Source organism: Cyclopterus lumpus, chromosome 21, assembly GCF_009769545.1.
Source record: "Cyclopterus lumpus isolate fCycLum1 chromosome 21, fCycLum1.pri, whole genome shotgun sequence".
NCBI lineage: Eukaryota > Metazoa > Chordata > Actinopteri > Perciformes > Cyclopteridae > Cyclopterus > Cyclopterus lumpus.
The window spans coordinates 4,534,178-4,560,626 of record NC_046986.1 but is presented as its reverse complement, the minus strand read 5'-3'; the positions used below and the strand labels follow the sequence as shown (position 1 = coordinate 4,560,626).

Here is a 26,449-nt window from a genome sequence, read left to right as displayed (position 1 = left end):
CAGGTCCAATGGACCCTATGAGGCGAGAAGTCACAAAGACTCCGGGGAGGAAGTAGAGTTAGTTATGTGCAATGGAGAGATGTAAATTCATCCATAAGGAGAGAGAGAAGAGGAGAGAGGAGCTCAGTGTATCCCCAGCAGCCTATAAGCCTTTAGGAGCATATCTGAGAGCTGGACCCGGGGAAACCAGATTCAGCCCTAACTATAAGCGCTGTTAAAGAGGAAAGTCTTAAGTCTACTCTTACATGTGGTGACTGTGTCTGCCCCCCAGACTGAAAGTGTAAGCTAGTTCCATAAAAGAGGAGCTTGATAACTGAAGGCTGTGGCTCCCATCCTACTTTTTAGGACTCTACGAACCACAAGTTGCCCCGCATTTAGTGTGCGCAGCTCTCTAGTGGTGCAACATGGCACTACAAGCTCCTTAAGATATGATGGTGCATCACCAATCAAGGTTTTCTTTAGGTGAGGAGAAGAATTTTAAATGTGATTCTTGATTTTACAAGGAGCCAGTGCAGAGCAGCTAATACAGGAGTAATGTGATCTCTTTTCTTAGTTTTTGTGAGTACACGAGCTGCAGCATTCTGGATCAACTGGAGGGACCTAAGAGACTTATTAGAGCAGCCTGGTAATACGGAGTTGCAGTAATCTAGTCTAGAAGTAGAAAACATGTGATCCAGATTTTCTGCATCTTTTTGAGACAAGATGTACCTGATTTTTTAAATGTTACTGTGGTGGTGGGGCGTGGTTAAGCTCAGCTGCAGAGGAGAATTGGGGGAGTGCGCTCAGGGAACGTTACAAGGTGGAGACCTAATTGGCCTCAGCTGGGTCTAATGATGTGCTTTCCCTGGCAGTAGGACGGAAGGAGGAGGTGTTGGACGTTGCCGTGACAGAAGCGAGTACGGACACAGGAGGGCGCTCAGGGGCAAGGCCGAAGAGCACGACTGTGTCCCGGACAAATAAAGATCCGTAAACCGAGTTCGGTCTCCTGTGTCTCTGTGTTAGGGGGGGAGGGTAACACAAACCTGTTACAGTTACGCAGATGAAAAAATGCAGTCCTTGAGATTTGCTTTGGTAGTTCAAGGACAAGTCCCGATCAAAGATAACACTGAGATTCTTTACAGTGGTATTGAATGCCAGAGCAATGCCATCTACAGAAACCACATCATCAGATAATTGATCTCTGAGGTGTTCAGGGCCCAGTAAAATAACATCAGTTTTGTCTGAGTTTAACATCAGGAAGTTGCAGGTCATTCATGTTTTCATGTATTCAAGACATGCTTGAATTTTAGCGAGCTGGTTGGTCTCCTCTGGTTTGATCGATTAATATATAATTGAGTATCATCTGCATAACAATGAAAGTTTATGGAGTGTTTCCTGATAATATTGCCTAAAGGAAGCATATATAAGGTAAATAAAATTGGTCCAAGCACAGAACCTTGTGGAACTCTGTGACTAACGTTGGTGGTCATTGAGGCTTCAACGTTTACAAATACAAATTGAGATCGATCTGATAAATAGGATTTAAACCAGCTTGGTGCGGTACCTGAAATGCCAATTGACTGATCCAGTTTCTGTAATAGGATGTCATGATCAATGGTGTTGAACTCAGCACTAAGGTCTAACAAAACTAGTACAGAGATGAGTCCTTTATCTGATGCAATTAGGAGGTCATTTGTCATTTTCACCAGTGCTGTCTCTGTGCTGTGGTGTTTTCTAAATCCTGACTGAAACTCCTCAAATAAACTATTATGATGTAGAAAGTCACACAACTGATTTGCGACTACTTTCTCAAGGATCTTAGAGAGGAAGGGAAGGTTAGAGATTGGTCTGTAGTTAGCCAACACCTCTGGATCAAGAGTGGGCTTTTTCAGGAGAGGTTTAATTACAGCTACTTTGAAGGAATGTGGTACATGGTCTGTTAGCAAAGACACATTAACAATATCCAACAGAGGTGCCAATTAAAGGCAACACGTCTTTAAGCAGCCTCGTTGGGATGGGGTCTAAGAGAGGTAGACGGTTTAGAAGTAGAAACCGTTGAAGACAATTGGTCTAGGTTAATGGGAGAAAAGCCATCCAAATATACACCAGGGCATAGAGCCGTTTCCAAGGCCAATCCTCTTGATGACAGATCGCCACTTGTTGACAGCAAGAGATCATCAATCTTGCCTCTAATAGTTCAAATCTTTTCATTGAAGAAGTTCATGAAGTCATTACTACTGAGGTCTATAGGAATACACGGCTCCACAGAGCTGTGACTCTGTCAGCCTGGCTACAGTGCTAAAGAGAACCCTGGGGTTGTTCTTATTTTTCTCTATTACTGATGAGTAATAGGCTGCTCTGGCATTACGGAGAGCCTTTTTATATGTTTTAAGACTATTTCGCCAAACTAAGCGTGATTCTTCCAGATTGGTGGAACGCCATATGCTTTCAAGCTTTCGTGAAGTTTGCTTTAGGTCGCGGGTCTGAGGGTTATAGCCAATCAAGTCCAATAATGAGATAAATGCAGCACTAAGGCAATCATTATCAACATCCACATGAATATTAAAATCTCCTGCAATAATAACCGTATCAGTTTTAAGGACTAAACTTGATAGAAAATCTGAAAATTCTGATATAAATTCTGAATATGGACCTGGTGGCCGGTACACTATAACAAATATAATTGGCTGTAATGTTTTCCAGGTTGGATGTGAAAGACTAAGAACAAGGCTATCAAATGAGTAGTAGTTTAGGTTTAGGATTCATTAATAGGCTTGACTCAAAGATGGCTGCTACTCCACCTCCTCGGCCGGTGCCTCGAGGAATGTGAGTATTAATATGACTTGGAGGAGTTGATTTATTTAGGCTGACATATTCTTCATGACTCAGCCAGGTTTCAGTAGGACACAATAAATCAATGTGATTGTCTGATATTAAATAATTTACTAATACAGCTTTAGATGACAGAGATCTAATATTTGGGAGTCCAAGTCCCGTCCTGTTTTGTTGCACTGTTGCAGTAGTGTTGTTAACCTGTATGAGGTTATTTTGTATGACTCCTCTTCTGGTTACTTTTGATTTAATTAATTTAAGTGGCCGTGGGACAGACACAGTCTCTATAGAGTTAAGGTTAAGGGTGGGTAACTGCTCGGATGGAAGTGCAGAGAAGGGTGGAAGACTACAACTATGCTTGATGATACAATAATCGCTGAGTGTAATAAATTCATATTAAACAGGTATATTTTGTCAAAAAAGTTTTTATTATTTTGGCTTATTTAGACAACTGTTTTTACATGTCAGTGATGCGCCTCATGCTCATGAACCTCATGCCGCTCATGCCCATGTCCCTGAAGCTCCTGTACTCTCCGGGCCTCATGTACATCTGCTTGCCTCTGTACTGGGGCTGCTCGTACATCAGCCAGTGGCCCTCCATCACGTTGCAGGACTGGCAGTCGTTCATGCGGTAACGGTCCATGATGTTGTCACAGTCCTCCATCATCTCGTGACTCTGACCACCGAAGTTCTCCCTCTCGTAGATCTTCATCCTGAACTGTCCTCTGTGCTATTGTTGTTGTTTTTTATTGGAGAGTGAATAAAAACAAGTTAATATCAAGATTCATGGGGGTTCTCACTCATAGTGTGACGGATGGTGTTTTAAACCTACCATGGGGATCATACGGCAAGACCTGACACAGTCCCTCATTCCCATCATGTTCTGGTAGTCGGAGTACTCGCCCCTCTTCATGAAGTACTGGTTCCCCATGTAGTTGGTGCGGTCGTACACCATGAAGCAGCCACTCTCCACCCTGCAGGACTGGCACCTGCTCAGGTAGGAGGTCATGTCAGAGCAGTCGCTCATGCACTCATAGGAGCGGCCCTGGAAGTTCTTCTCCTCGTAGAAGGTGATCTGGTAAAAGGGAAACATAGAGGAATAAAAATATATTTAAAGTTAGAAATTAAATTGACATAGTTGATAATAAAAATAAACGGTGAGGTTAATGTCCTTACCTTGCCCATGGTCATGGTTGTGGTGTTGGTAGTTCAGAGATCTGTGCTGCTGGAAAACTGATGCCGGTCCTGTTTTATACCTGACCGAACCCACAGAATATGTGACCTCTATTGTGTAAACCCCTGACCAAGCAACATGGTATAGAGGCCTATAGAGTGCTCAGGGGCATATGTCACGTGTCCATGTGACTGGACCTGTAGAAGACTTTAGAATTGTTTTTTCAATAGGAAAGTCAATACAATGAACATTTTTGTTGTTGTTACAATACAGAATGTCAAACAATAGTCTCAAAATGTACCGTACTGCCCTCTGATTGGTTAGTGGTATAGACATGAGTTTCCCTTTGGTGTGAGCACAACAGTCTGACTTGCCGGTCAATAATGCACATCTGTATGAACAAAATGTGTTAATTCATTTGTAGAGCCATGTACTTTATATAGTATTAATACATAAATAACCATGTTAATTACCCAGTTTACAGGGTTTACTTTTTATTCGATAAGTTTTGCTACACTGTAAGGATGTTTCAGTGTTTATTAATATGCAGTATTTATGAACAAATAGAACTTCTTCAATGAAGAAATATTTTGTATTATTAAAACGGTGTATTGTTATATAGTTATCCACTAACTGTTTATACAGCAACCTTCACTCGTGTGTGCACAGGAGCTCCAGTTATTGATAATTACATTAATAAACTCTTATATGTGCTTACATTAATGTGTTTTATGAACAATTTATTATATATTTAAGTAGATAGTTACTCTCATCATGAAGGTAGATAGATATATGTAGCTGTATTTTGAAGAAATGTGTATACATGTATAGAACTGATGCACAAGACATAAACATATATTGCGGAGCATCTTGGGTTTGAATAATTCAATGATACTAGTCCATATGTGATACTGTTACAACGAATGGAATAAGGTCCCTTTTTAATCATTTGGACATGTTGATTAAAATTATGTTCTTGTAAGAATCTGGAGAAATGTGCTTTATTGGCAAAGCATGTGATCACATACAAGGAATTTGTGCGGATTATAATGTAAACAAATATGAGGAAGAACGGGGTTTATATGTATATACTGTACATATGTATAAAAAGCACCAATAACAATACAAAATGGAATAGAAATAAAATGGAATAGAAAGTAAATATCAAGTGTTCTGTAAGTTGTAAACAATACAAATAGTGCAAATAAATAAATACTGAATGAATATGCATGGGCTGGATGATTATGCAACATATGTGCATGCGTTCAGCGTTGTCACATCTCAGAGACTGACTCACAAAAGTTGAAACAATAAGATTTACAGTTTAAAGTCAAGGAAACAAAGGGGCGGTTCTGTTTTTGGGTTACAGATGCTTCGCAATGTCCTCAGATTCCATATTTGGAAAATTGCGTGTGATACCAAAGCGTTTGTTCTTTCTAATATAAAGTTTGAATACAAAGCAAACATAATTGAAAAAGACAAGCAGAGATGAGATATTAGTTTTATTGTATTGTGAATCATTTTCAAACAATTTTTTTAATACATTTTGAGAATCAAATCCAATGAAGAGCAATAATGTTATAGTACGCATCCAGTTTGCTTATCCTGATTAGGACTATATGTAACTTAACCTATAACCCCACTATGCAATGAACCAGGCCTCAGTTAATTTAATGCTACACCTTGCTAGCCCTAATTAGTGCGTGAATATAAATCCAACTTCTTTTCTTGGCAAGACTGGTTGAGGCAGAGCTGATTGGTTCAGATTAGGCATTGACCTCCAGCTGGTCAGCATAGCCCATTGGTCATGGCACCAATCAGGGTATCAGTACCTCGGTGAGCTTGGACGCCCGGCCGCCACTTGGCAGGACTTGCCAAGAAAAGCTGTGGGATTCCTACTAACGTCTCGTTAGTTGGTTATTACAGTGGATGGTCAAATAGTTAGCTTTAAGGCAAGTTTCAGCAGCTAAAGTTAAACAAATGTGTTGATACTTGTCATTAAAATTACAGATAATATTCTGCTACTTCCATATTTTGGGCAGCTGATTTGTGCGTAATTGAATGGGAGCGTTCCATTTCATCTTTGGAAAATTGGTTGTGGCCGATGTCACTTATTCCTGTAACTCCAGCGTTGTCTCTTTCCGTCTTCTCACAGCTTCACTTTTGAGACTTTTGGGAATCATCTATCTGTTCAAGTTCGAGGGTGCGAGAACCCACTTCATGATTTGTGGGTAAAAACATCTACGTTGCATATGAGCCATTATGTTGGAAATGTCAGATTGTCAAAGATATTAGGCTAATTACTTTTTGTTCACATAATTAACGAAAATATATTTTTAATCAAAAGATTCTGAAACTTTTTCCACATAATGAAAATATTTAGGCAACAGCATTAAACCACAGAAACAACTATAGCAACTACACAGCAACCCAATAGGTTGGAAACAGCTTGTTGCCTGTTTGATAAGCGACCACCTAGTAACTCAGTAGTAGAATACTGTTAACACTCATAAACACAATAGCAATCGTTATTAAGTGGTCGGGTTGAGAGTCAGTACCTCCACGTTGGGATTGAGTCACGAGTCCAAGCAAGCTGTAGCGTCTCTGGGTCTTGTTCACGAATAAAATGGGGCCGGATATTGACAGGTAGTTCAATGCAGCATCAGCAGTGATGCAGGTGTTGTACTGGATCCTGATTTTAAAAGCAAAGCTCTTGATTCACCAGTCTACGCTACGACCCTCAACAAACTATAATGAATTAGTTTTTGAATTTTTTGTACAGAAACACATTACCTGAAATAATGTGGATGTGTATATTGTTAAAAATGTCTTTCTTTCAGCTTTGTACACATATGTTATCAGAAGATTTTTTGTTGTTGTTTGATATACAGTGCCTTCTAGTCACATGTGGGACATGACACAAAGAGAATAAATGTAATATAATAATGCTGGAGATTGTTGTGAAGCATTTAAATGCACATTTTACAATGAAATGTCAACTTAATGGTGAGATATTTCAATCAATTTGATTAACTTTTTTTTTTAAAGTTATACTAATTAAATAAAAAACCAAGGCATCAGAATTTAGGAAAGTTACATCATTTATTGAAGTCAAAATGTACAATTAGCACATATCAGTGATGCGCCTCATGCTCATGAACCTCATGCCGCTCATGCCCATGTCCCTGAAGCTCCTGTACTCTCCGGGCCTCATGTACATCTGCTTGCCTCTGTACTGGGGCTGCTCGTACATCAGCCAGTGGCCCTCCATCACGTTGCAGGACTGGACGTCGTTCATGCGGTAACGGTCCATGATGTTGTCACAGTCCTCCATCAGCTCGTGGCTCTGACCACCGAAGTTCTCCCTCTCGTAGATCTTCATCCTGAACTGGCCTCTATGCTGTTTTTTGTTTTTTTTGGAGAGAAAAAAAAATTACAAATCTTAATATCACGTTTCGTGGAGGTTGTCACCCGAAGTAGAAACATAGTGTGACGGATGGTGTTTTAAACCTACCATGGGGATCATACGGCAAGACCTGACGCCACCACTCATGTCCAGCATGTTCTGGAAGTCGGAGTACTCGCCCCTCTTCAAGTAGTACTGGTTCCCCATGTAGTTGGTGCGGTCGTACACCATGAAGCAGCCGCTCTCCACCCTGCAGGACTGGCACCTGCTCAGGTAGGAGGTCATGTCAGAGCAGTCGCTCATGCACTCATAGGAGCGGCCCTGGAAGTTCTTCTCCTCGTAGAAGGTGATCTGAAAAACAAAGTAAAAGATTTTAATGGCAAAAGTCAGAAACACATGTTGACATGAATACATATATCCCTTTACATATTTGTAGGATAATTAACATAGATTTATTTTCCTACCTTGCCCATGATGACTGTGGTGGTTTTCCAGATCTCCCAGAGAAGGTTTTTTTAACTGATACTCTGCCCGTCTGAACAAGTTGCATTTATACCTGGCCAGAAACAAAGACAGTTTGCCTCTCTATTGTTCAAAGTCCTGACCCAGCAACTATAGAAGCCTATAGTTTGGACTTGCTTACCAACAGGGTCACAACCTCTAAACAGAATTTTCCTTTCGCAAGAATAGGACATATTTCTTTTAAAAGGTTTTAGGCGTTTGAATATTCTATGTGCAGTTTAAAATGTGTTGCTGGAAGCTGCACCAGCTACGGATTAAATTAACAGGCTAGTAAAAAGCCACAATTACTTTTACAATTATGGCTTGAGCTCACTTTTTGGATTCCACTAAAACATTAGAAGCCAACAAGCTCACATTTTACCCAAGCTAAACATTCAGCAGATAAAAGGGGTCCTCAAACTAAATCCAGATAGACATCATTATATTGTCTTCTGATGGGTATCATAATAGTCAACCCTAATAACCCAGTAATACCCTTGAGCTGGTGATGGCAAAAGAAAAATAGTTTGAGAAAAAACTAAAACATTATAGTGTCCTGATTGTGGTTATGGGTTTATGATTATTATCACTGTAGAATATTGTGAATAAAGAAATTGAAAAATGAATCTGAAATACCAAATATTTTCAATATCTTAATACAAACATTTATTTTATTAGATAATCTGGAGAATACTATGAAATAGTTTGATCGTTTTACAGAGTTCAATACGGAACAATCAGATAAATGGTTCAATTTAAATTAAATGATTCGATTACATTTTCATTGGATAAGCCACAATGACATTTCTGAGGCATTCCGTTGGGACACAGGGAGCTGGGATCGGCCAGGCGCCTACGGGACACGGGGAGCTGGGATCGGCCGGGGCGCCGACGGGACACGGGGAGTCAGAATCGGCGTCGACTGCGGCACCGGGTACTGCGGCACAGAGGGAACCGGCGGTGGTTGCAGCACGGGACAAGGGAAAGAATGGGAGTATATATAAGGGGGGAAACCACAGGTTTGAGGGCATGAGCAATCAGGGAGGCAGAGGAGTGGCTAAGGGCAGGTGAAGGGAATGAACAATCAACAGACACAGGGGAGACAGACACATAACTAACAGGGTGTTACATTAAGTAGTTTTTTTGGATATCTATACTTTACTTTTTACTATTTATATTTCTTTCTTTCTTTCACTTTTACTTCACAAAGTTTTTCAAAGAAAACTGATACTTTTACTCCAATACATTTCCCCTGAAACCTTTGTTACTCGCTATAAAATCAAATCTATCTTTAGAAAAAAATATATCAAGAGACCAACGTCGGGGACTGTGGTGAAACACAGACTCCAAGCAAGCAGGTTGAATCAGTGATGCTAGCTTGAAGTTAAATCATTGGTTAATCACGTTATTGCGCAATTGCAAACAAGTGCTCTCAAAGCTGCGTTCTTTTGATTCCCAGTGATGCCCAGGATGCTAACTTAGCTAGCGACTAGCTACATGAGTAGATGACTGATTTCATGATGGAAGCAGAAATGGAAGCTCCTGCTACTCCCGCAACAAACGACGGTGGTGACAAAGACCAACACTGGATTGGAGTATATCTCTGGCGGGGTAGGAGGGGGAGACAGGTGTCTGATCTTTAAATGTAGCTATACATGGTGTATGTTAGGCTAATGTTCGCTAGCTACCGTAAATCAAATGAGACAATTAGTGTAGTAGAGAGGAGCCGCGAGAGTGCAGCATTACGATTTGAACCGCGTTGTAGTGCGCAGGCTGCGCGTAAACTGTGCGTAAGCTGTGCGTATAGCTGCCTGTGTAGCTGAACACACCTCTACCTTCCTCAGCGGCCTGTGAAAGGCTATTTAGCATTGCAGGACTAGTCTTCAGCCCCAACATTTCTTTTGAAGATGAACAGGACATTTGTCAGTTTCAAGTAACGACTGGGTGGTTACTTTCGGTGCTGCTTTAGTGTTGCTCATGTTTTGATATTCCAATCCGGCTTCCGTTCAAAACACACTGAAAATGACAAACGACATATTCTCGCTGCTGACTCTGGCTTCCTCATCCTCCTTGACCTCAGTGCCGCCTTCAACACTATCAACCATTCCATTCTGTTCTCACGTCTCCAGTACTCCCTTGGCATAACTGGCACTGCCCTTTCCTGGTTCACCTTATATCTCTCAGACCGATATCAATTGCCCTAAACAACTGTAAATCCTCCACCTCCCTAGTGACCCATGGTGTCCCCCAAGGTTCTGTGCTTGGTCCCCTCCTCTTCATCATTTACATCCTTCCCCTTGGACAAATTATCTGTCGTCTTGCTCTCGACTTCCACTGCTACACTCAACTCTACTTCTCCTCCAAGACCATCACCTCAGTCACCCACTCCACTCTCTCCACCTGTCTCAATGATATAAAATCATGGATGCAACAGAAAGAACTTTCTCAAACCTAACAATAATAAATCTGAAATACTCATCATCGGCCTTAACTACCTCACCCGCTCAGCCCAGACTTTTTCTTTCAACATTGATGGCTCCATTGTCACCCCCTCCACCCAGGTCCGTAACCTCGGTATCATCCTCGACCCCACCCTCTCTTTCCTATCCCACGCCAACCACATCACTAAAACTGCCTTCTTTCACCTCAGGAACATTGTACGCCTCCGGCCCTCCCTGTCCTCTGCCACCACTGACATTCTTATCCATGCCCTCATAACCTCCAGACTTGACTACTGCAACAGCATCCTCTTTGGCTCTCCCAACAAAATCCTCAATAAACTTCAGTATGTTCAGAACTCTGCCGCTCGACTGCTCACCTTCACCTGCCGCTATGAACACATCACCCCGGTCCTACGCAACCTTCACTGGCTCCCGGTCAAATTCAGGATAGACTTTAAGATATTACTCACCACCTACAAAGCCCTAAAAAACCTGGCTCCTCCCTACCTTTCAGACCTCCTCCCCATCCCAACCCATTGCCTCAGGTCCGCCGGTGCAAACACTTGAAGACCATCAGGACCAAGCGCCGGACTTGGGGTGACAGGGCCTTCTCAGCTGCTGCACCCCCCTCTGGAACACCCTCCCAATCCACATGTCAGGCTCCCACCCTATCATCATTCAAGCAAGCCCTCAAAACCCACCTCTTCAAACTCGACTTCACCTGCTAACCCCTGCACTCTACCCTCCACTACATGACTCACTCCGCATAGCTTCTCCAGTTTTTTCCTTTTTGCCCGAAATGTTCTGTTTGTTTGTTTTGTTTGCTCCTCATCTTGTCTTAACCTTTTACACCCCAGCCTATTTTTGTAGGATTCTGCTCGTAAAACATACCCAAACTAAAAAGGGTGTATCTCCTCTACCACAAGGGCTATTTGAATAATGTTGGTGTTATAATAAAGTAAACACTTGTGAGAATAGATGTGTAAATATCAGCCTATATGTTACTGGTTAAGATTAAATGAAGATGGCACGCAGCACAAATTAAAAGAATTACAGGTTTGCCTTGTAATAAACACTTATTATTATGATTATCTCTTTGGAATGATGCAGCTAGTAGTTTTTTTTCCCATCAGCATCCTAGCACAATATATGAAGAGTATCTCTGCAAAGGTCAACTTTGAAAAAGTGAAGCTGAACAGAATTAGAGCCTCGTTAGACGGTATAGACAGTTTAGGCAAGATCTTAAAAATGCATCTGGCACAATCTGTGCCATTTGAGTTTTCTCATGTACCAGACTATATATATATCTCACTTTTATATTACTAATGGGGTTAAATACATGCAAATACAGCATTAAAAAAAATGTTATTAGTCATTTTAAAAATTAGTTTTTTGCAATTTGTACACTGTAAAGTGATGAAGTGATTTGTGTTGCTGTGTTCTTTTGCTTGTATCTCAGTGGGGGTTGGATGTAGAGGATTTTTAAAACTATGACTGGAATCTGTGTGGACTCTGCTAGGACGTAGCTACGGGTCACTAGGCCCGGAAAACTGGACGGTAAACTGATTTAAGGCAAATTATGAATATGATACTTGAGTTCTTATTTTGACTATTGTGTGAATTGTGTTTGGAGCATTTGAAAACGGCTTACTAATTATCGTAGCTTACGTTCTGCTGTTTAATTTAATGTGAAACATCATGATATTATTTCATCATTATCTTTATGGTTATACCTGAAAACCTAGAGTCTCCTAATTCGGACCCTTATTTGGGGGCTGTGGGGTGTAAAACAGCAGTTTTATTCAGCCAATCACATCGTTGCTGTCAAAATTATTGATTATCCTATTTCAGGATATTTCAAATCGCCAAAGACTTTGCACTATATAAATTGTATGCATGTGTAATAAATTATTGGTAAATTCTAAGAAAGTCTCTCCTGATTGAAATGTAAATATAAATCTGTGTGGGAAATCCAAATCTGTTGTAAAACAAAGTACAATTAAATACATTTGAATTGAATACCATCAAATTGCAAACGTGCAATGTCGACCAAAAACTAATAACAAGACTCGTGATCATAATCTTTATTTTCCATTTTTATGCAGGTCTTATAGCCGTAAAACTTTGCCACATATATGGATGTGCCTCATGATCATTTACCCCCACTGATTCCCATCTCTTTCCCATTGACATCCCCTCTTTTTAATGCCCGGTTCTCAAAACAACCAGTGAGACAAGTCCAAATAGCAGAGTAGAAAGATTTTATTTTGGTGGAATTTATTGTAAATTTAGTTGCAGGAATCCATGATGCGCCTCATGCTCATGAACTTCATGCCGCTCATGCCCATGTCCCTGAAGCTCTTGTACTCTCCGGGCCTCATGTACATCTGCTTGCCTCTGTACTGGGGCTGCTCGTACATCAGCCAGTGGCCCTCCATCACGTTGCAGGACTGGCAGTCGGACATGCGGTAGCGGTCCTGGATGTTGTCACAGTCCTCCATCATCTCATGACTCTGACCACCGAAGTTCTCCCTCTCGTAGATCTTCATCTTGTAGGATCCCCTGTGCTGCAGGGAAAACATTCAAGGGGAGGAAGAAAAAAAAGATTAAAAAAAAACAACATTCAAAGATGTCTGGAAGATTTACAAGCTAGAGAATGAAACCCCTGCAGTACCATGGGGATGGTACGGCAAGACCTGATGCAGTCCCTCATGCCCAGCATGCTCTGGTAGTCGGAGTACTCGCCCCTCTTCATGAAGTACTGGTTCCCCATGTAGTTGGGGCGGTCATAGACCACGAAGCAGCCACTCTCCACCCTGCAGGACTGGCACTTGTTCAGGTAGGAGGTCAGCTCTGGGCAGTCACTGCTGGTCTCATATTGACGACCCTGGAAGTTCCTGTCCTCGTAGAAGATGATCTGAAAGCAAAACAATGCTTCATCAGCACCATTTTCAGTGGGCTCTGAGAGGCTTTTTTTCATGAATCTCCAGTGATTAATACATAGAGATTTTTTTTGTAATGGGTGGATCCTTCCCAATACCTACCTTGCCCATGGTCATGATTAATTTTGGGTTGGTCCTCAGGACTGAGCTGTGGCTGCTGTGTATTCCTGTCGGTGCTAACCGTTACTTTTATACCTGCTCAATGTGAAAAAAGTATGTTGGGCTTCTATTGTGCAAACCCCTGACCCAGCAACATGTCATAGAAGAAAGGGTTATTATTCAGCACTATAGCACTCTGGTGGAAATGCATCTACTGTACACATGCAGTATTGTTGTCCGATATATAAAGAGAAGCTTCCAACTGTAACGTGACACCCATCTCCATATTTCACAGTCTACTCGATGCAGTTTACTTACCCAATGATTTGAAATATACATATACATTTATATCAAAAATGTCAGATAATAAAGGCAAGTTGAATGTTATATAATTATCTGGCTTATGATGTGACTTCAACAATCTGAATAGGAGCATACACAGTAACATGAAGTGGATATATTGAGTTATATATAATATTATATATATATATAATATACAATATGCATATACAACTTGCAATACAAGTTGTGTATATATATATATATATATATATATGTATTGCGTTGCCTCTCATACAGCACTGTAACTGACCAGTTTCCTTCTCCTTTTATAGTGGCTTAATGTATGATAACAACACACACATTTATTTGCTAATAATGTTTATTAGACTATGATCTTAAAATGGATATTTTAGAAACTTTGAACCAGATATTGGCACCTTATGTCCATCTGACACGTGCATCGCCCAGTCACAATATGTTTGATGTCACTGTAGTTGGGACTCGCCATCATCAAACCAGTATGGACGCTGGTGGCTGAGGAAATATTGAGGGATGTTTCTGACCCGTGGAACAGCGAAGGAAATACGACAATGAGACAAGATAAGATAAGACAATCCTTTATTAGCCCCACAGCGGGAGAGTTATCGTGTTGCAGCAGCAAATGAGAACACAGAGACGTCAGTAAAATAAAACAAGATACGACCATTTATTGATTCCCAGAGAGGAAAATGTGGGTGTCACAGCAGCATAAAGACATAAATTATGAATGGAGAAAGTAAAAATATATATATAATTAGAAGTATATGAAATAAGAAAAAGACCATATGTACACTCGCAATAACACACATTAACGTGACCTGTCCCCTTCTTTTTTTTAAGTAGTAGTGTGTTTTTTCAGTAAATATTTTACACAACATTACATTTTGTACTATGTTTATACAATACAATGAGTAAAGCCTGTATCTAATGTAATCTAATATACAATATGACTGAAAAGGTACAGGCAGAAGCATAATTCGTATACATCCCTATATTAAATCATTATCAATTAGTTAACTCTCAAAATAATTAGATATAAGGTTGTTAATGTTGTGTTGTTAATACTAATAATAATAATAAGTAAAATGATTGACTCCCACGTTTGTTATTATTTATTCAGATCCTCATAGATAACTAAATGTACTCCATCCAATGCTGCAGTAAATATTTTCATTATTTATTTATTTCTGAAATTTACTTTATTAAAAATAATCTGCACCACATTTTTAATGAAGTGAATTTCCTTCTTTAGTACCAGTGTGACCGCAACTAATATTAGTTTTATAAAAGACCCATTATTAAAAGCTCAGTGGTGAGCAGACTCTTTTAATTCAGTCAAAAAAGTATATTTCTAATGCACTGTAGTATGCATTTATATAAAAATATAAACATGGCTCAGTATTCATTCAACCTCTGTTTCTTTGTGTTTATTATGCATATTATTGTTTAATTTTATCGACATAATAAAATGTTTTGCATGCATTGAAAGTGTTAGACAATGGCCTAAGTTGACTGGTCACAACAGGGAAAGTTGAATAATATCATTTATGATGTATCTGTTGCCTTAAAGCACAAGTTCATATTTGCATAAGTCCGTGTCAAAACAATGTTCACATGTCCGTGTGTTTTTTTAAACGCACTCGCTGCATGAAAAAAACCGGCATGCCGTACATCTTTTTATTCACTTTTTGTTTTTAATAAGCTATATTTTGTCTTTTGTCTACGTGTAGAAAATCATGCACAGTTACACAACTTTAATCCTTTGAAATTCATTTTTAATGTCACGTGTATCATGAATGAGATCACACATTTCATAGGTAGAAGACCAGGCTGTGGGATACAGTTATTAAAATAGCAGCATTCACAACAGCCCAAACTGTTCAGGAACAGTTGATGATAATTAATGCAATTTCTTCATCAAATTTTGTGCCCAAATTTCCTCCCTGATGATAACAATTCTTTAATCATGTTTTTACAATTTCAAGCCTGGAGCCCGTTCTGTTCTTTAACAGGAATCCATGATGCGCCGGATGGATCCGATCCTCATGTCCATGGGACCCGTTCCCATGTCCCTCATGCTCCTGTACTCTCCGGGCCTCAGGTAGAGCATCCGGCCTCTGTACTGGGGCTGCTCGTACATCAGCCAGTGGCCGTCCATCACGTTGACGGACTGGCAGTCGGACATGTGGAAGCGGTCCTGGATGGAGTCGCAGTCGTCAGTCACCTCGTTCATCTGACCCCTGAAGCTCTCCCTCTCGTAGATCCTCATCCTGAACTGGCCCCTGTGCTGTAGAAACGACACACGAGAGAGATAAAAGATCACTCCGCTTTGGAGAGTGCCCGTCCATCTTGGACCTCATCCTTCAACGCAGAGCTTCCTACCGTGGGGATCATGCGGCTGGAGCGGATGCAGTCGCTCGAGGTCATGCCCATCAGGCGCTGGTTGTCGGGGTACTCTCCCCTCCTCGCCAGCGTCTGGTGGCCCATGTAGTTGGGTCGTTCGTAGACCATGAAGCAGCCGCTCTCCACCCTGCAGGAGTTGCAGCGGCTCAGATAAGAAGTCAGCTCATCGCAGTCGCTGCTGGTCTCGTAGGAGCGACCCTGGAAGTTCTTGTCCTCGTAGAAGATGATCTGAAAGTCAAATGGCACACTTCAGAACCATCTCGAATGCCACGTTGAAGTTATTTGTCGACCCCGTATCTCGTAACGATGATCTCTTACTTTGCCCATTTTGGTGTTCAGTCCGATTCCTGATTGCGCGGATACTTTGCACAGCCGAACCCGCGGCCACTTTTATACCCGTCGTGATAGCAAAAAGATCTATGGAGCCATTGTTTTGAACATCTTACTCAGCAGCGGAGCATACAAGGGGGGCTGTGATGTTTGTTGAATCGGTCTGTAAATGGCAACTATTCTAGACTGTGTGCATCTGGTGCAGTGCCAACTGCAGGGCTGTCCTGTGGGGTACAGGTGGGTGTATCGTCATCACCATGGTGACAGTAGTGTGGTAAAGTACAAACATGAGCATTTAAATGTTCTGCTCCTTTAAACTTCTGCTCCACTACATTTCAGAAGGGAAATGTTGTATTTTTATTTTCTTACCATAAAGTGTGATACATTTTTATTAATAAAACAACCCGAAGTGTATAAAATAGTGTATTAGCTCCACATCAACCAGATACAACAATAAAATACTACATACACATTTAACACATCAGTTACAGGGATTCAGTGATATAATGTATGATTGTATAACACTCAACGTTTGTATTTTATGGTTCTGTATTTTCTTAGCACCTTGTAACTCCGGTTTTGAAAAATGAATACCTCTACTTTTAAAATGTCCTTATCACAGTTACACACTTTTGATTAAGTCAAATTGACAATGCAGGACTTTTACTTGTGTTTTTACTTTGTAGTACTATACTTAAAATAATACACCAGTAAAGTATTGCCTCACAAGCGTTAACTTATACCCTCTCTGTGGAATGCTGTGTTTTATCCGACATCATTGAAATTAATATTTTGAAGGAATCAGCATTAGTTATGTATATTTGAACTATGATTTTCAAAATATTGACTTATAGTATTGGATATGATAAAGGGATGCTGTCTGAATGTGTGTGTTGTTTATTTTTTTATTAAATATTGATAAAATGAAATGTTATGGGTCACCACAGGTAGAAAGAAAAGAAAACTACATAAGTACAAGAGCTGATGCATAGATTGTATAAGTAAAAATGTCACAAGATTATAGATGGTGTGGCAACAACCGAGATGTATATATAAATATATTCCAAATTCAGAAAGTTCTCCTGTTTTCTTCAAGAAAGAAAATGTGGCTCAGTTTGACAATGGAGTGCAATGGAGCAGAGAGGTGGACTTCCTGAAACTTGGATTCCATTGGCATAAGTGTATGACAAGCACAATATTTGTTACGTTTTGCACTATAAATAATGCCTAAAGAGTAACAATTGTGGTCGTAGCGACATTATACAAATTTTTTTTTCGCAAGATCCTGAAGCTGCTCTGCACTTTGGCGATGACATCAATACAAACAACTCATTGTAAACTCTGAAGCTGTCTGAAAAACTTCCTAAACTTGAACAATGATTACATAAAAACTATGCTAGCTATGAAAAAATGCCCAATTGGGCAAATAAACTCCAGCCTTTTGTTAACGTTTTAAACTTTAAATAATTTCTCTACCTTAAAGTATGGCGAGCCACTGTGGGCACAAAGAATAGTGTTTATTTTACTCTCTTCACGGCGAAACCCCATTCAAGTGAATGGGACAATTTCTCGCAGTTTTTCGGGGCTAAACGCCGGTCGAATGTCTTAGAAAAGTCATTCCATACGATATCCACGATCAGGCCGCACGTTTTTATGTATTTTTTTTTGCATGTTCTAGCATCGCCGCCAGACGGGTAGTCGTACAAAGCTCTATGAGCCTGGCTGATTCGCTCAGCCACAGCGAACTACACTAAGATCTGAGGTCCACTGTTTGGACGTCTAGAGTTAAAATATTACACTGTTTATATTATAACGTGTCCAGACATGAACTTTTCAGAATACTATATGCATTATGAGCAAATATTGTAGACATAATGAAGCATAAAAAATTAAATGAATCATGAAAAGGGTACCGCATTCTATTACTCAACAACATGCATTGAGAAAAGTGAATGTCGAAGTGTATTCACGGATTATGAAATCCCGGCTTAAAGGCGCAGTACAGAAATTGACTATTTAGTAAAGCACTTTTTGAAAGGTGGAGGTCTCAAAAGAAGCTGGTTATGATGAAAGGGTCTCACCCCTGATCACTTACTAATGAAGGGATATTGTCGGGGCCACAGATGATAGTGCACAACTGTTTCATAAACTGAACTGTAAATTGGTGGAGATCCCCTTTAAGAGTTTTTTTTAATTTTGTCTAGGAACTGCATAAACAACAGTCGCATGTACAGTATGTGCACTGTGTGTGTTCTTTCAACACGTTTCTAGAGTATCTATCTATTTATTTTTGTAATTGCATGGCGTAACAGTGACAACATGGAGTTGTAATAGCGGACGTGACTTTTGTAGTGTATGAAAATACAAACGATGTTTGATCGTGAGTAAGAAGATTTCTGCGTGCTGAATTAATTTGCTTTGTGCAAAACCTCATAACACAGTATGTATCTTTATGATATTTCCTGAACTTCTAAATCTGGCATGCTATTTAGCAGGTGTGCACAATGGAGTACATTTGAGTGGTAATACCGTTACCACTTAAATGTACTCACACATCCAGCTTAGAATGTGTGACTTAGATGGATGAATATGATGCACCGGCTCACTTTAAAGGCCAGTTATGCAGATTTAAGCCTCAAACACACACACATACATATACAAGACGATGACAAGGTGGCGTTTGATTCTTCTTTCATTTTTTATTCAACACATTTCTTTTTCTCTGCTTCAACAGGAATCCATGATGCGCCTCATGCTCATGAACCTCATGCCGCTCATGCCCATGTCCCTGAAGCTCCTGTACTCTCCGGGCCTCATGTACATCTGCTTGCCTCTGTACTGGGGCTGCTCGTACATCAGCCAGTGGCCGTCCATCACATTGCAGGACTGGCAGTCGTTCATGCGGTAACGGTCCATGATGTTGTCACAGTCGTCCATCATCTCGTGACTCTGACCACCGAAGTTCTCATTCTCGTAGACCTTCATCCTGAACTGTCCTTGGTGCTGTGGATGAACACAAAGAGGAGGACGAGGTCAGCGTTGGGCTCCGAAGAAATAGACATTGCAGTTTTACATTCCAACAGCACAGCAGGAAAATAAAAATACATATAGCAATTTATTTGACTCTTCTGATCCGATAGAATGTTACTTAGACATTAAAGATGACTGGTTTATTTGTTTTTTAAAATCCTTCCACACCTGAGGAATCAAACGGCAGGATCGGATGGAGTCACTCATGCCAAAAGACATGTAGTCAGAGTACTCGCCCCTCTTCATATAGTACTGGCTTCCCATGTAGTTGGTGCGGTCGTACACCATGAAGCAGCCGCTCTCCACCCTGCAGGACTGGCACCTGCTCAGGTAGGAGGTCATGTCAGAGCAGTCGCTCATGCACTCATAGGAGCGGCCCTGGAAGTTCTTCTCCTCGTAGAAGGTGATCTGTAGGAAAGAAAAACAGAACAAACCAAATTTGGAATCGGCTTGAATTATTATAATTTTTGATGTACTTGTTTACATTCCTCCTAAACTGAAAAAGTGCTCGTTTCCTGGTCTACTCCACGACAAACCTTGCCCATGTTGAATGATCTGTGTTTGTGGGAATCTGTCCAACAACTCGTGGCTTTTATACCGAGCGGCCTTTATACTTTATGCGCGCCGTAACAGAGTTTTTTGTCATTCAAATCATCTGGAAGCTGATGAATAAGCAGCTCTGCCATCGCTGCCAATTTCATGTGTGATATCCTGATCGAGCACAAAGGGAGTGGGGAAACGGGTGGAAGACACAAGGCAGGAGAGGAGGCAGAAGAACCTGAGCTGCAGTCCACACATTTCTCAGACTTGAGAAGATTAGTGCGACGAGAAAGAAAAACAAACGGGGTTCGGACAATCCGTCCGAATGGATTTGTCACGCTTCGTTTAAATGTGCTACTAGTTCAGAGCGTGGATGTCTTAAGAATAGAGTTTTACACGACTGTGAGTTTATTCTAATACATTTATTCCACACTGTCAATGTTATATTTGCAAACCCCCCCTCCTCCCCCCCCCCCGGACATGCACTCAAACCACAGTGTGGAGCAGCTAAAGCTCGGTGCTGCAGAAATGAGAATAGTTTTAGTAAACGTCCTTTGTTTATTTCTGGTCCCTTAATATTTACACTTATCTCAAACACCTGGATGCCCAGACATGTAGTTATTTCATCTCATGTGATATCTGTGTTTGTTCATTTTAATGCAAGTGCAAGACATGAAAACCATAGTAATTGAATACATCTGGCTACGGTCTACAAGGGATATATTTAGTGTATATTCAGTGTATTTTGCTTACAACATTTAGCTTCAAAAGGTTGGTATGAGTAAATGACTTATGATTAAGTGGTCTGATGGTATTTTACCTCTATTAGCATTGCTATGAAAGGTATTTTCAGGAAAACCAGACTAATAAACATGATCGATGGTTCTATTCTGATCAGGAGAGCCCAACATGCATCGTTCCTAGATGCGATTAAATGTTTTATTTTCATTACTAACCAAAACACTGCTTACAATCTGCATATTTAGATGTGTCTTCAGATCATAATGTTGTGTATATTTAGATGTGTCTTCAGATCATAATATCCAGCTAATCATGTGAATTCATTAAAAAAATAAACCATCTTGATGGTTCATTAAACCACAACAGCAGGTTCAAATCAGGACACCAGCTTAATTCAGCTCTTAAATAAAACCTTCTCGCTGCAGACATTTGGACATTTCCAACTCAGATGTCATGTATAATGTAATGTTGTTGGTTAACCTTTGAGGGAACGACGCTGCAGCTTCAAGCGGGATTGAACACACGTTGTTGGGTTTAATAAAATAAATATTTTCTTAATTATCTTCAATCTGTTTCAAGAATCCAGAATTGTGCATGCATTCTAACGCTCACCTAACCAACTGGTCACAAGACTCTTAAGTATGACATAGGTTTCAAGGCTTACTACCGCCAACCGTCGTCCAAGAATAAAAGACTGCATTGCCATCGTGATGATATAACCTCATCCTGTAATAAGGCAACATAGATGACAATCTACCAGATAATGTCCCATCCCATGAACAAAGTCTGCTGATTTAGACCAAATAACAATGAACGCGATGGAAACAATGCACACAATTATCATTAAAGATGACTGTTGGCCTTGATAAGTTTTACAACTTTGTCAATTCTTTGATTTGAGGCCGTCTCATGTGACCAAAGGCAAATCAAAGTTGACCAAACCGTTTTGCTGATATGTAAATCAAGCTAATTTAGATGACAACAGTTTCCCCTCGTTTGCACATTCTGCATTTCGATATAAACCACCACACAGCTGCAGCTGGGTGGCAAGCAAGCAGTGGCATTAACAATGGGGAAGGTAAGGAGCTAACGCTGTTTTATGAAGGATTTCACGATCTTTCAGGCAGTAACTATGTCGTGCACATAAGCTGTCTTTTGTCTAGGTGGTTGTCATTTTAATGGCAACAATATGCCGTTGTTGTATTCCCTACAATGCCGGGATGATAGCTTACCAGGATTGGTCTGTTTCCTTCCATCCAGATTGCATTCTTTGAGGATAAGAACTTTGAAGGCCGCCGCCATGAGTGCAGCAGCGACGGTCCCGACCTGCGCTCCTACTTCTGCCGTTGCAACTCCGTTAAGGTGGAGAGTGGCTGCTGGGTGCTGTACGAGCGTCCCAACTACACTGGCAACCAGTACATCCTGAGCCCTGGGGAATACCCTGATCCCCAACAGTGGATGGGATTCAATGATAGCATCAAGTCATGTCGCTCTATCAAAAATGTAAGCTCAATAATTAGTACAGGTTACAGCTTTGAAAGCCATCATTTAGTAGTGATTGTCTTGTGCAGGTAATAATATTGTTTATGTTTTAGTTTTATTAAACAGGGATACATTTGCTATATCATGCAGTAGATTTAATAAAACACAAGTCATAATGGGTCGTAGTTGACGTAAAATCCAGGACACAGCTTGATTTTCAAGCATTTCTGGGTTAATTCTTTTGCAGGAGAGCACCCAGCTGCAGTCAAATACCACAGAGTGCACCAACCAAGCAGTAATCAGTCAAATAATAATCAGTCAAAGGCCAACAGAAATAAAGGGAGAGATAAAAGGCTCATGTTTTGGCAGCAGAATGCTTTATGTCCACTTCAATTATTGAAGAAAAGTAGGGAAACAGCCAAGAAACCCATTTTGTAGACGTGAGCCAAGTAAATGAGTACACAGAAATAGGTCCAACGGTTCAGATGCTAAACACTAATGTGATTTCATCAACGTTACTTACTCACTACTCTTTCAAGGTATACGGAAAGTCCTGGAAGATCAGGTTCTACGAGAAGAAGGATTTCGAAGGCCAGGCGGCGGAGTGCGCCGAGGACTGCGCATCGGTTTACGAGGCCTTCAAGTTCCAGGAAGTCCACTCCTCCGTGGTCACAGATGGCGCCTGGGTCCTCTACGAGCAGCCCGACTACCACGGGCGCCAGTACTTCCTGGAACGGGGGGAGTACCACGACTTCACAGACTGGGGCGCCACCTCCCCCGCCGTGGGATCCTTCCGCAAGATCACAGAGTTCTAGACCCGCGGTGGCCCCCTAAAAGAGATACGTGAACACCAAAGACCACCAAAGATTCCTTAAGAAAAAGTTCCAGGGCCCCCAAAAAGGTTCCAAATACATCCATCTTGAGATTGTTCGAGAACCCTTCACGACGTTCAGCGTTCCAGAAGAGTCCAGAACATCTGTGCTTCTCCCCAGAAACCACCAATGTTGCACCCAAATTAATAAAAGTATTTATTGCCCACAACGGTGACGACTGCGTTCTTTCTTGTTGAGTTACGTGACACCTCGACGACACAAGTCGTGCGTTGTTCTGCACAGTTATTAACGTCACATGACAGATTGGTGTCAGATGCTACTTCATGTCAGCAGGGGACGTGAATTATGCAATGAGGGAACTTAGCGAGAGAGTGCAAGATAAATGATTAATTTACAAACAGTTAACGTTAGACGTCGATAGTTAGAAACATATTTCACGTCAAAACAATCATTTATGCACAGATCCTGATTCACGATGTACATCACAATGTCATACTTCAGGGCACAAAATATGTTTTTAGCCAACATTCATCCACAACAGAAACCAGTAGTTTGTCTTATATCTGTATTAGTAAAACACCTTATAAATCTGAATAAAAATTACCTATACTTAATAATTTGATCATTGTTTTGCTTACTATATGTAATTTGATATGGTATCATCACAACCTTTCAGCATAATTGATGGTAATACTGTTTGGGATTACATTATCTTTAACTATTCACCTTAATTCTTAATGAATAAAGATAAAATATGTTTGGCATTTGTTTGGTGCACATATTGTACGATAAATCACTTTCTGAATTTGTCCCGGCGATTAAATATTCTTTTTAAACCCGAGATAGTATTTATTGTGTTTATGTAAATGCTTGTGTACTGAAGTAGATGATATGAATAGCAGAAGTAGATTCTGTTTTTAGATGGACATTTTTTGTGCGCTTAATCAATCACCCTGTCAAAATAAAACTATCATATCTGTATAGTTCCCCAAACTGCCTCCAGAGCTAAAGCAGTCATACACAAATAACATTTTTTAATAAAGGTTCTGACACCACGCTGCACTACACAAACACACGTCTACAGTACTGTTTTGGGGTTCTTCTGTTTAATTCTTCCACATGAGTGCACAGCGACGGTCCCGACCTGCGCTCCTACTTCGGCCGTTGCAACTCCGTTAAGGTGGAGAGTGGCTGCTGGGTGCTGTACGAGCATCCCAACTACACTGGCAACCAGTACATCCTGAGCCCCGGGGAATACCCTGATCCCCAACAGTGGATGGGATTCAATGACACGTCTACAGTGTTTTGGGGTTCTTTTGTTTAATTCTTCTTGAAAACATTTGAGTTTTTAAAATGTCCAATACATTTAATAAAACCTTAGTAGTTACCAGCGTCTGCAGGTTTCATCATTGCAGTTTGATATCATTATGTTCATGAACTGTGGATTTTGTGTAATAATGCATATTTTGACCAGATAATTCTATACAAAATTAATAAAGGATAATGATGATACACTTTCATTTTAAAGCACCTCAAAGTTCATAGCTTACATCAAAGCTTTATTATAAAATTGCACAAACAAGACACATTTATTGCAGCGGTCCAGATCAGTTTGGACTGAGCGTTGACGGACGTTTAGATTCTTGGCACTGCTGAACAACCATTGTGTGTGGAAAGGCAATTCAGTGAGGGAGAACAATGGGCAGACTCTAGATGAATATTTGGATTGTAATAACTGGTACATGCGCTGCTAACCACGCATTTGGTAGTATTGTCTCTGCCATGTATAAAGAGTACTGCGTTGGTCACAGCATCCGGTATTTCAAGAGCCACCGATGGAGAAGGTGAGCGCCGTGTTGGAAATGTGTGCTTTCAGTTGCAGGAGCATCATTTAAAATGTGCAAGAAAATGAGTCAATGAGAAAAAACATTTGAACACAGAATCTGTAATCCTGGCGTTTCTTTCCAGATTGTGTTCTACGAGGACCGGGACTTCCGGGGTAAGTCCTACGACTGCAAAGGGGACTCGGCAGACCTTCAGGGCTTCATCCGCCGGTGCAACTCGGTCAAGGTGGAGGGCGGCTGGTGGGTTCTGTACCAACGCGACAACTACAACGGCTACCAGTACGTCGTTGGCCCGGGGGAGTACAATGACCACCGCCGCTGGATGGGCTTCAATGACTGCGTCAGATCCTGCAGGATCATCAAACACGTAAGTGCCGTCACAGTAAAGAATTCAAACGAGACTATCTCAACTAATCTCCCTCGTGAATCGTCTCTTGGACTGTTTTTTGGTTTCAGGCCCAAGCTGAGTACAAGCTAAGGCTGTTCGACCGGCCAAACTTTGTCGGTCAATCTTTGGAGTTGACAGAAAACACAAAGTCCATCCAGGAGAAATGGTTCAGACAGGAAGTCCAGTCCTGCAAGGTCCTGGAGGGCTCCTGGGTCTTCTTTGAACATCCCAACTTCTGCGGTCGCCAGTACCTGCTGGAGAAAGGGGAGTACCGGCACCACTCAGAGTGGGGAGCTCTGAAATCCACCGTGGGCTCCATCAGAATAATCCAGTATAACCAATAACCAGTTGAAGTCTCTTGTTATGGGATGCCATGCACTGCAATAAATGTGTTTGACCCTTATATTTGTTTGTGTCTGCAAAGTTGAATTCAAATCTTCTCTTATAGAAATCTAATATGAAGACAAATGGATGATGAAACAATTCATTATCGATGAAGATAATTGAAATCCAGTTGCCAGTTTACTAGGTACAACTAAGCTCAAATAATGCAGTAAATATAAAAGAACACTTATATCCATATTATGATGATCAGTTTATGTTGAAACTGTTTAATTGGGGTGCTGAGTCGAGATCGAAGGACAAGACCGCTACTAATGACTATTTTTTATTATTGACAAATCTACCAAATTATTTGTTTGGCCTATTAAACATCATCGTCATACATAAATATGAATATAGGTAACACCAAGATTTCCACAATAAAAGCTGTAACAAATTACTTTTAGGAAACGTTGTTGAGCCCTTTAAAAGGATCCGTTACCTCACGTAGAAATTATTTATTGTTTTATTTATTGTTTTGGTTTTGATGCACAGCAGACGATCTGAACTGGAAACTTGTGAACTGGTTTATTGATTCTACTAATAATAATATATCAATATAATACATCTTATAAGAAAGCCGATTGTGGGACACTGCTTGGTTGATAAAACCATGAATGAACCTTCTTTGGTTACAGATCGTACGGATTCCATATTTGTCGTAAAGGAATTTAATGCAGCATCTAATACAACCACAAATATTTTAAGTAGTAATGTTGACGTTACAGACATTGATGCCGCATGTTGTTATGAGAATATCAGACCTTTTTTTTCTGAAGATA

General features: G+C 40.6%; 7 protein-coding genes across 8 annotated transcripts; 2 read left to right on the top strand and 5 right to left on the bottom strand.

Moving 5' to 3' along the window:
* Window positions 1-3,268: 3,268 nt before the first annotated feature.
* Window positions 3,269-4,035, bottom strand: LOC117750330 (gamma-crystallin M2-like). Its single transcript, XM_034561488.1, has 3 exons — window positions 3,988-4,035; window positions 3,644-3,886; window positions 3,269-3,541 (listed from the first exon to the last, which is right to left on the bottom strand). The coding sequence occupies exons 1-3, from the start codon at window positions 4,000-4,002 to the stop codon at window positions 3,269-3,271; spliced, it is 531 nt and encodes a 176-aa protein (XP_034417379.1). The 5' UTR covers window positions 4,003-4,035.
* Window positions 4,036-7,109: 3,074 nt separating this feature from the next.
* On the bottom strand, window positions 7,110-7,864 carry LOC117750343 (gamma-crystallin M1-like). The gene is made up of 3 exons (XM_034561507.1): window positions 7,856-7,864; window positions 7,500-7,742; window positions 7,110-7,385 (listed from the first exon to the last, which is right to left on the bottom strand). Exons 1-3 carry the CDS (start codon window positions 7,862-7,864, stop codon window positions 7,110-7,112), a joined length of 528 nt encoding a protein of 175 aa, XP_034417398.1.
* Window positions 7,865-12,621: 4,757 nt separating this feature from the next.
* On the bottom strand, window positions 12,622-13,392 carry LOC117750307 (gamma-crystallin M3-like). The gene is made up of 3 exons (XM_034561462.1): window positions 13,378-13,392; window positions 13,008-13,250; window positions 12,622-12,900 (listed from the first exon to the last, which is right to left on the bottom strand). Exons 1-3 carry the CDS (start codon window positions 13,390-13,392, stop codon window positions 12,622-12,624), a joined length of 537 nt encoding a protein of 178 aa, XP_034417353.1.
* Window positions 13,393-15,700: 2,308 nt separating this feature from the next.
* crygm5 (crystallin, gamma M5) lies at window positions 15,701-16,425 on the bottom strand. Its single transcript, XM_034562265.1, has 3 exons — window positions 16,417-16,425; window positions 16,078-16,326; window positions 15,701-15,982 (listed from the first exon to the last, which is right to left on the bottom strand). The coding sequence occupies exons 1-3, from the start codon at window positions 16,423-16,425 to the stop codon at window positions 15,701-15,703; spliced, it is 540 nt and encodes a 179-aa protein (XP_034418156.1).
* A 2,730-nt stretch (window positions 16,426-19,155) lies between these two features.
* LOC117750855 (gamma-crystallin M3-like) lies at window positions 19,156-22,017 on the bottom strand. 2 transcript variants are annotated; one of them, XM_034562263.1, is made up of 3 exons: window positions 21,972-22,017; window positions 19,627-19,866; window positions 19,156-19,431 (listed from the first exon to the last, which is right to left on the bottom strand). In XM_034562263.1, exons 1-3 carry the CDS (start codon window positions 21,993-21,995, stop codon window positions 19,156-19,158), a joined length of 540 nt encoding a protein of 179 aa, XP_034418154.1. In that variant the 5' UTR covers window positions 21,996-22,017. The 2 variants fall into 2 exon arrangements, with proteins under 2 accessions (XP_034418154.1, XP_034418155.1); XM_034562264.1 differs by lacking the exon at window positions 21,972-22,017 and adding an exon at window positions 19,995-20,003.
* On the top strand, window positions 21,809-23,036 carry LOC117750857 (gamma-crystallin M2-like). The gene is made up of 3 exons (XM_034562266.1): window positions 21,809-21,817; window positions 22,000-22,242; window positions 22,761-23,036. The coding sequence occupies exons 1-3, from the start codon at window positions 21,809-21,811 to the stop codon at window positions 23,034-23,036; spliced, it is 528 nt and encodes a 175-aa protein (XP_034418157.1).
* A 1,853-nt stretch (window positions 23,037-24,889) lies between these two features.
* Window positions 24,890-25,630, top strand: crygs4 (crystallin, gamma S4). Its single transcript, XM_034561775.1, has 3 exons — window positions 24,890-24,898; window positions 25,023-25,265; window positions 25,355-25,630. The coding sequence occupies exons 1-3, from the start codon at window positions 24,890-24,892 to the stop codon at window positions 25,628-25,630; spliced, it is 528 nt and encodes a 175-aa protein (XP_034417666.1).
* Window positions 25,631-26,449: the final 819 nt, after the last annotated feature.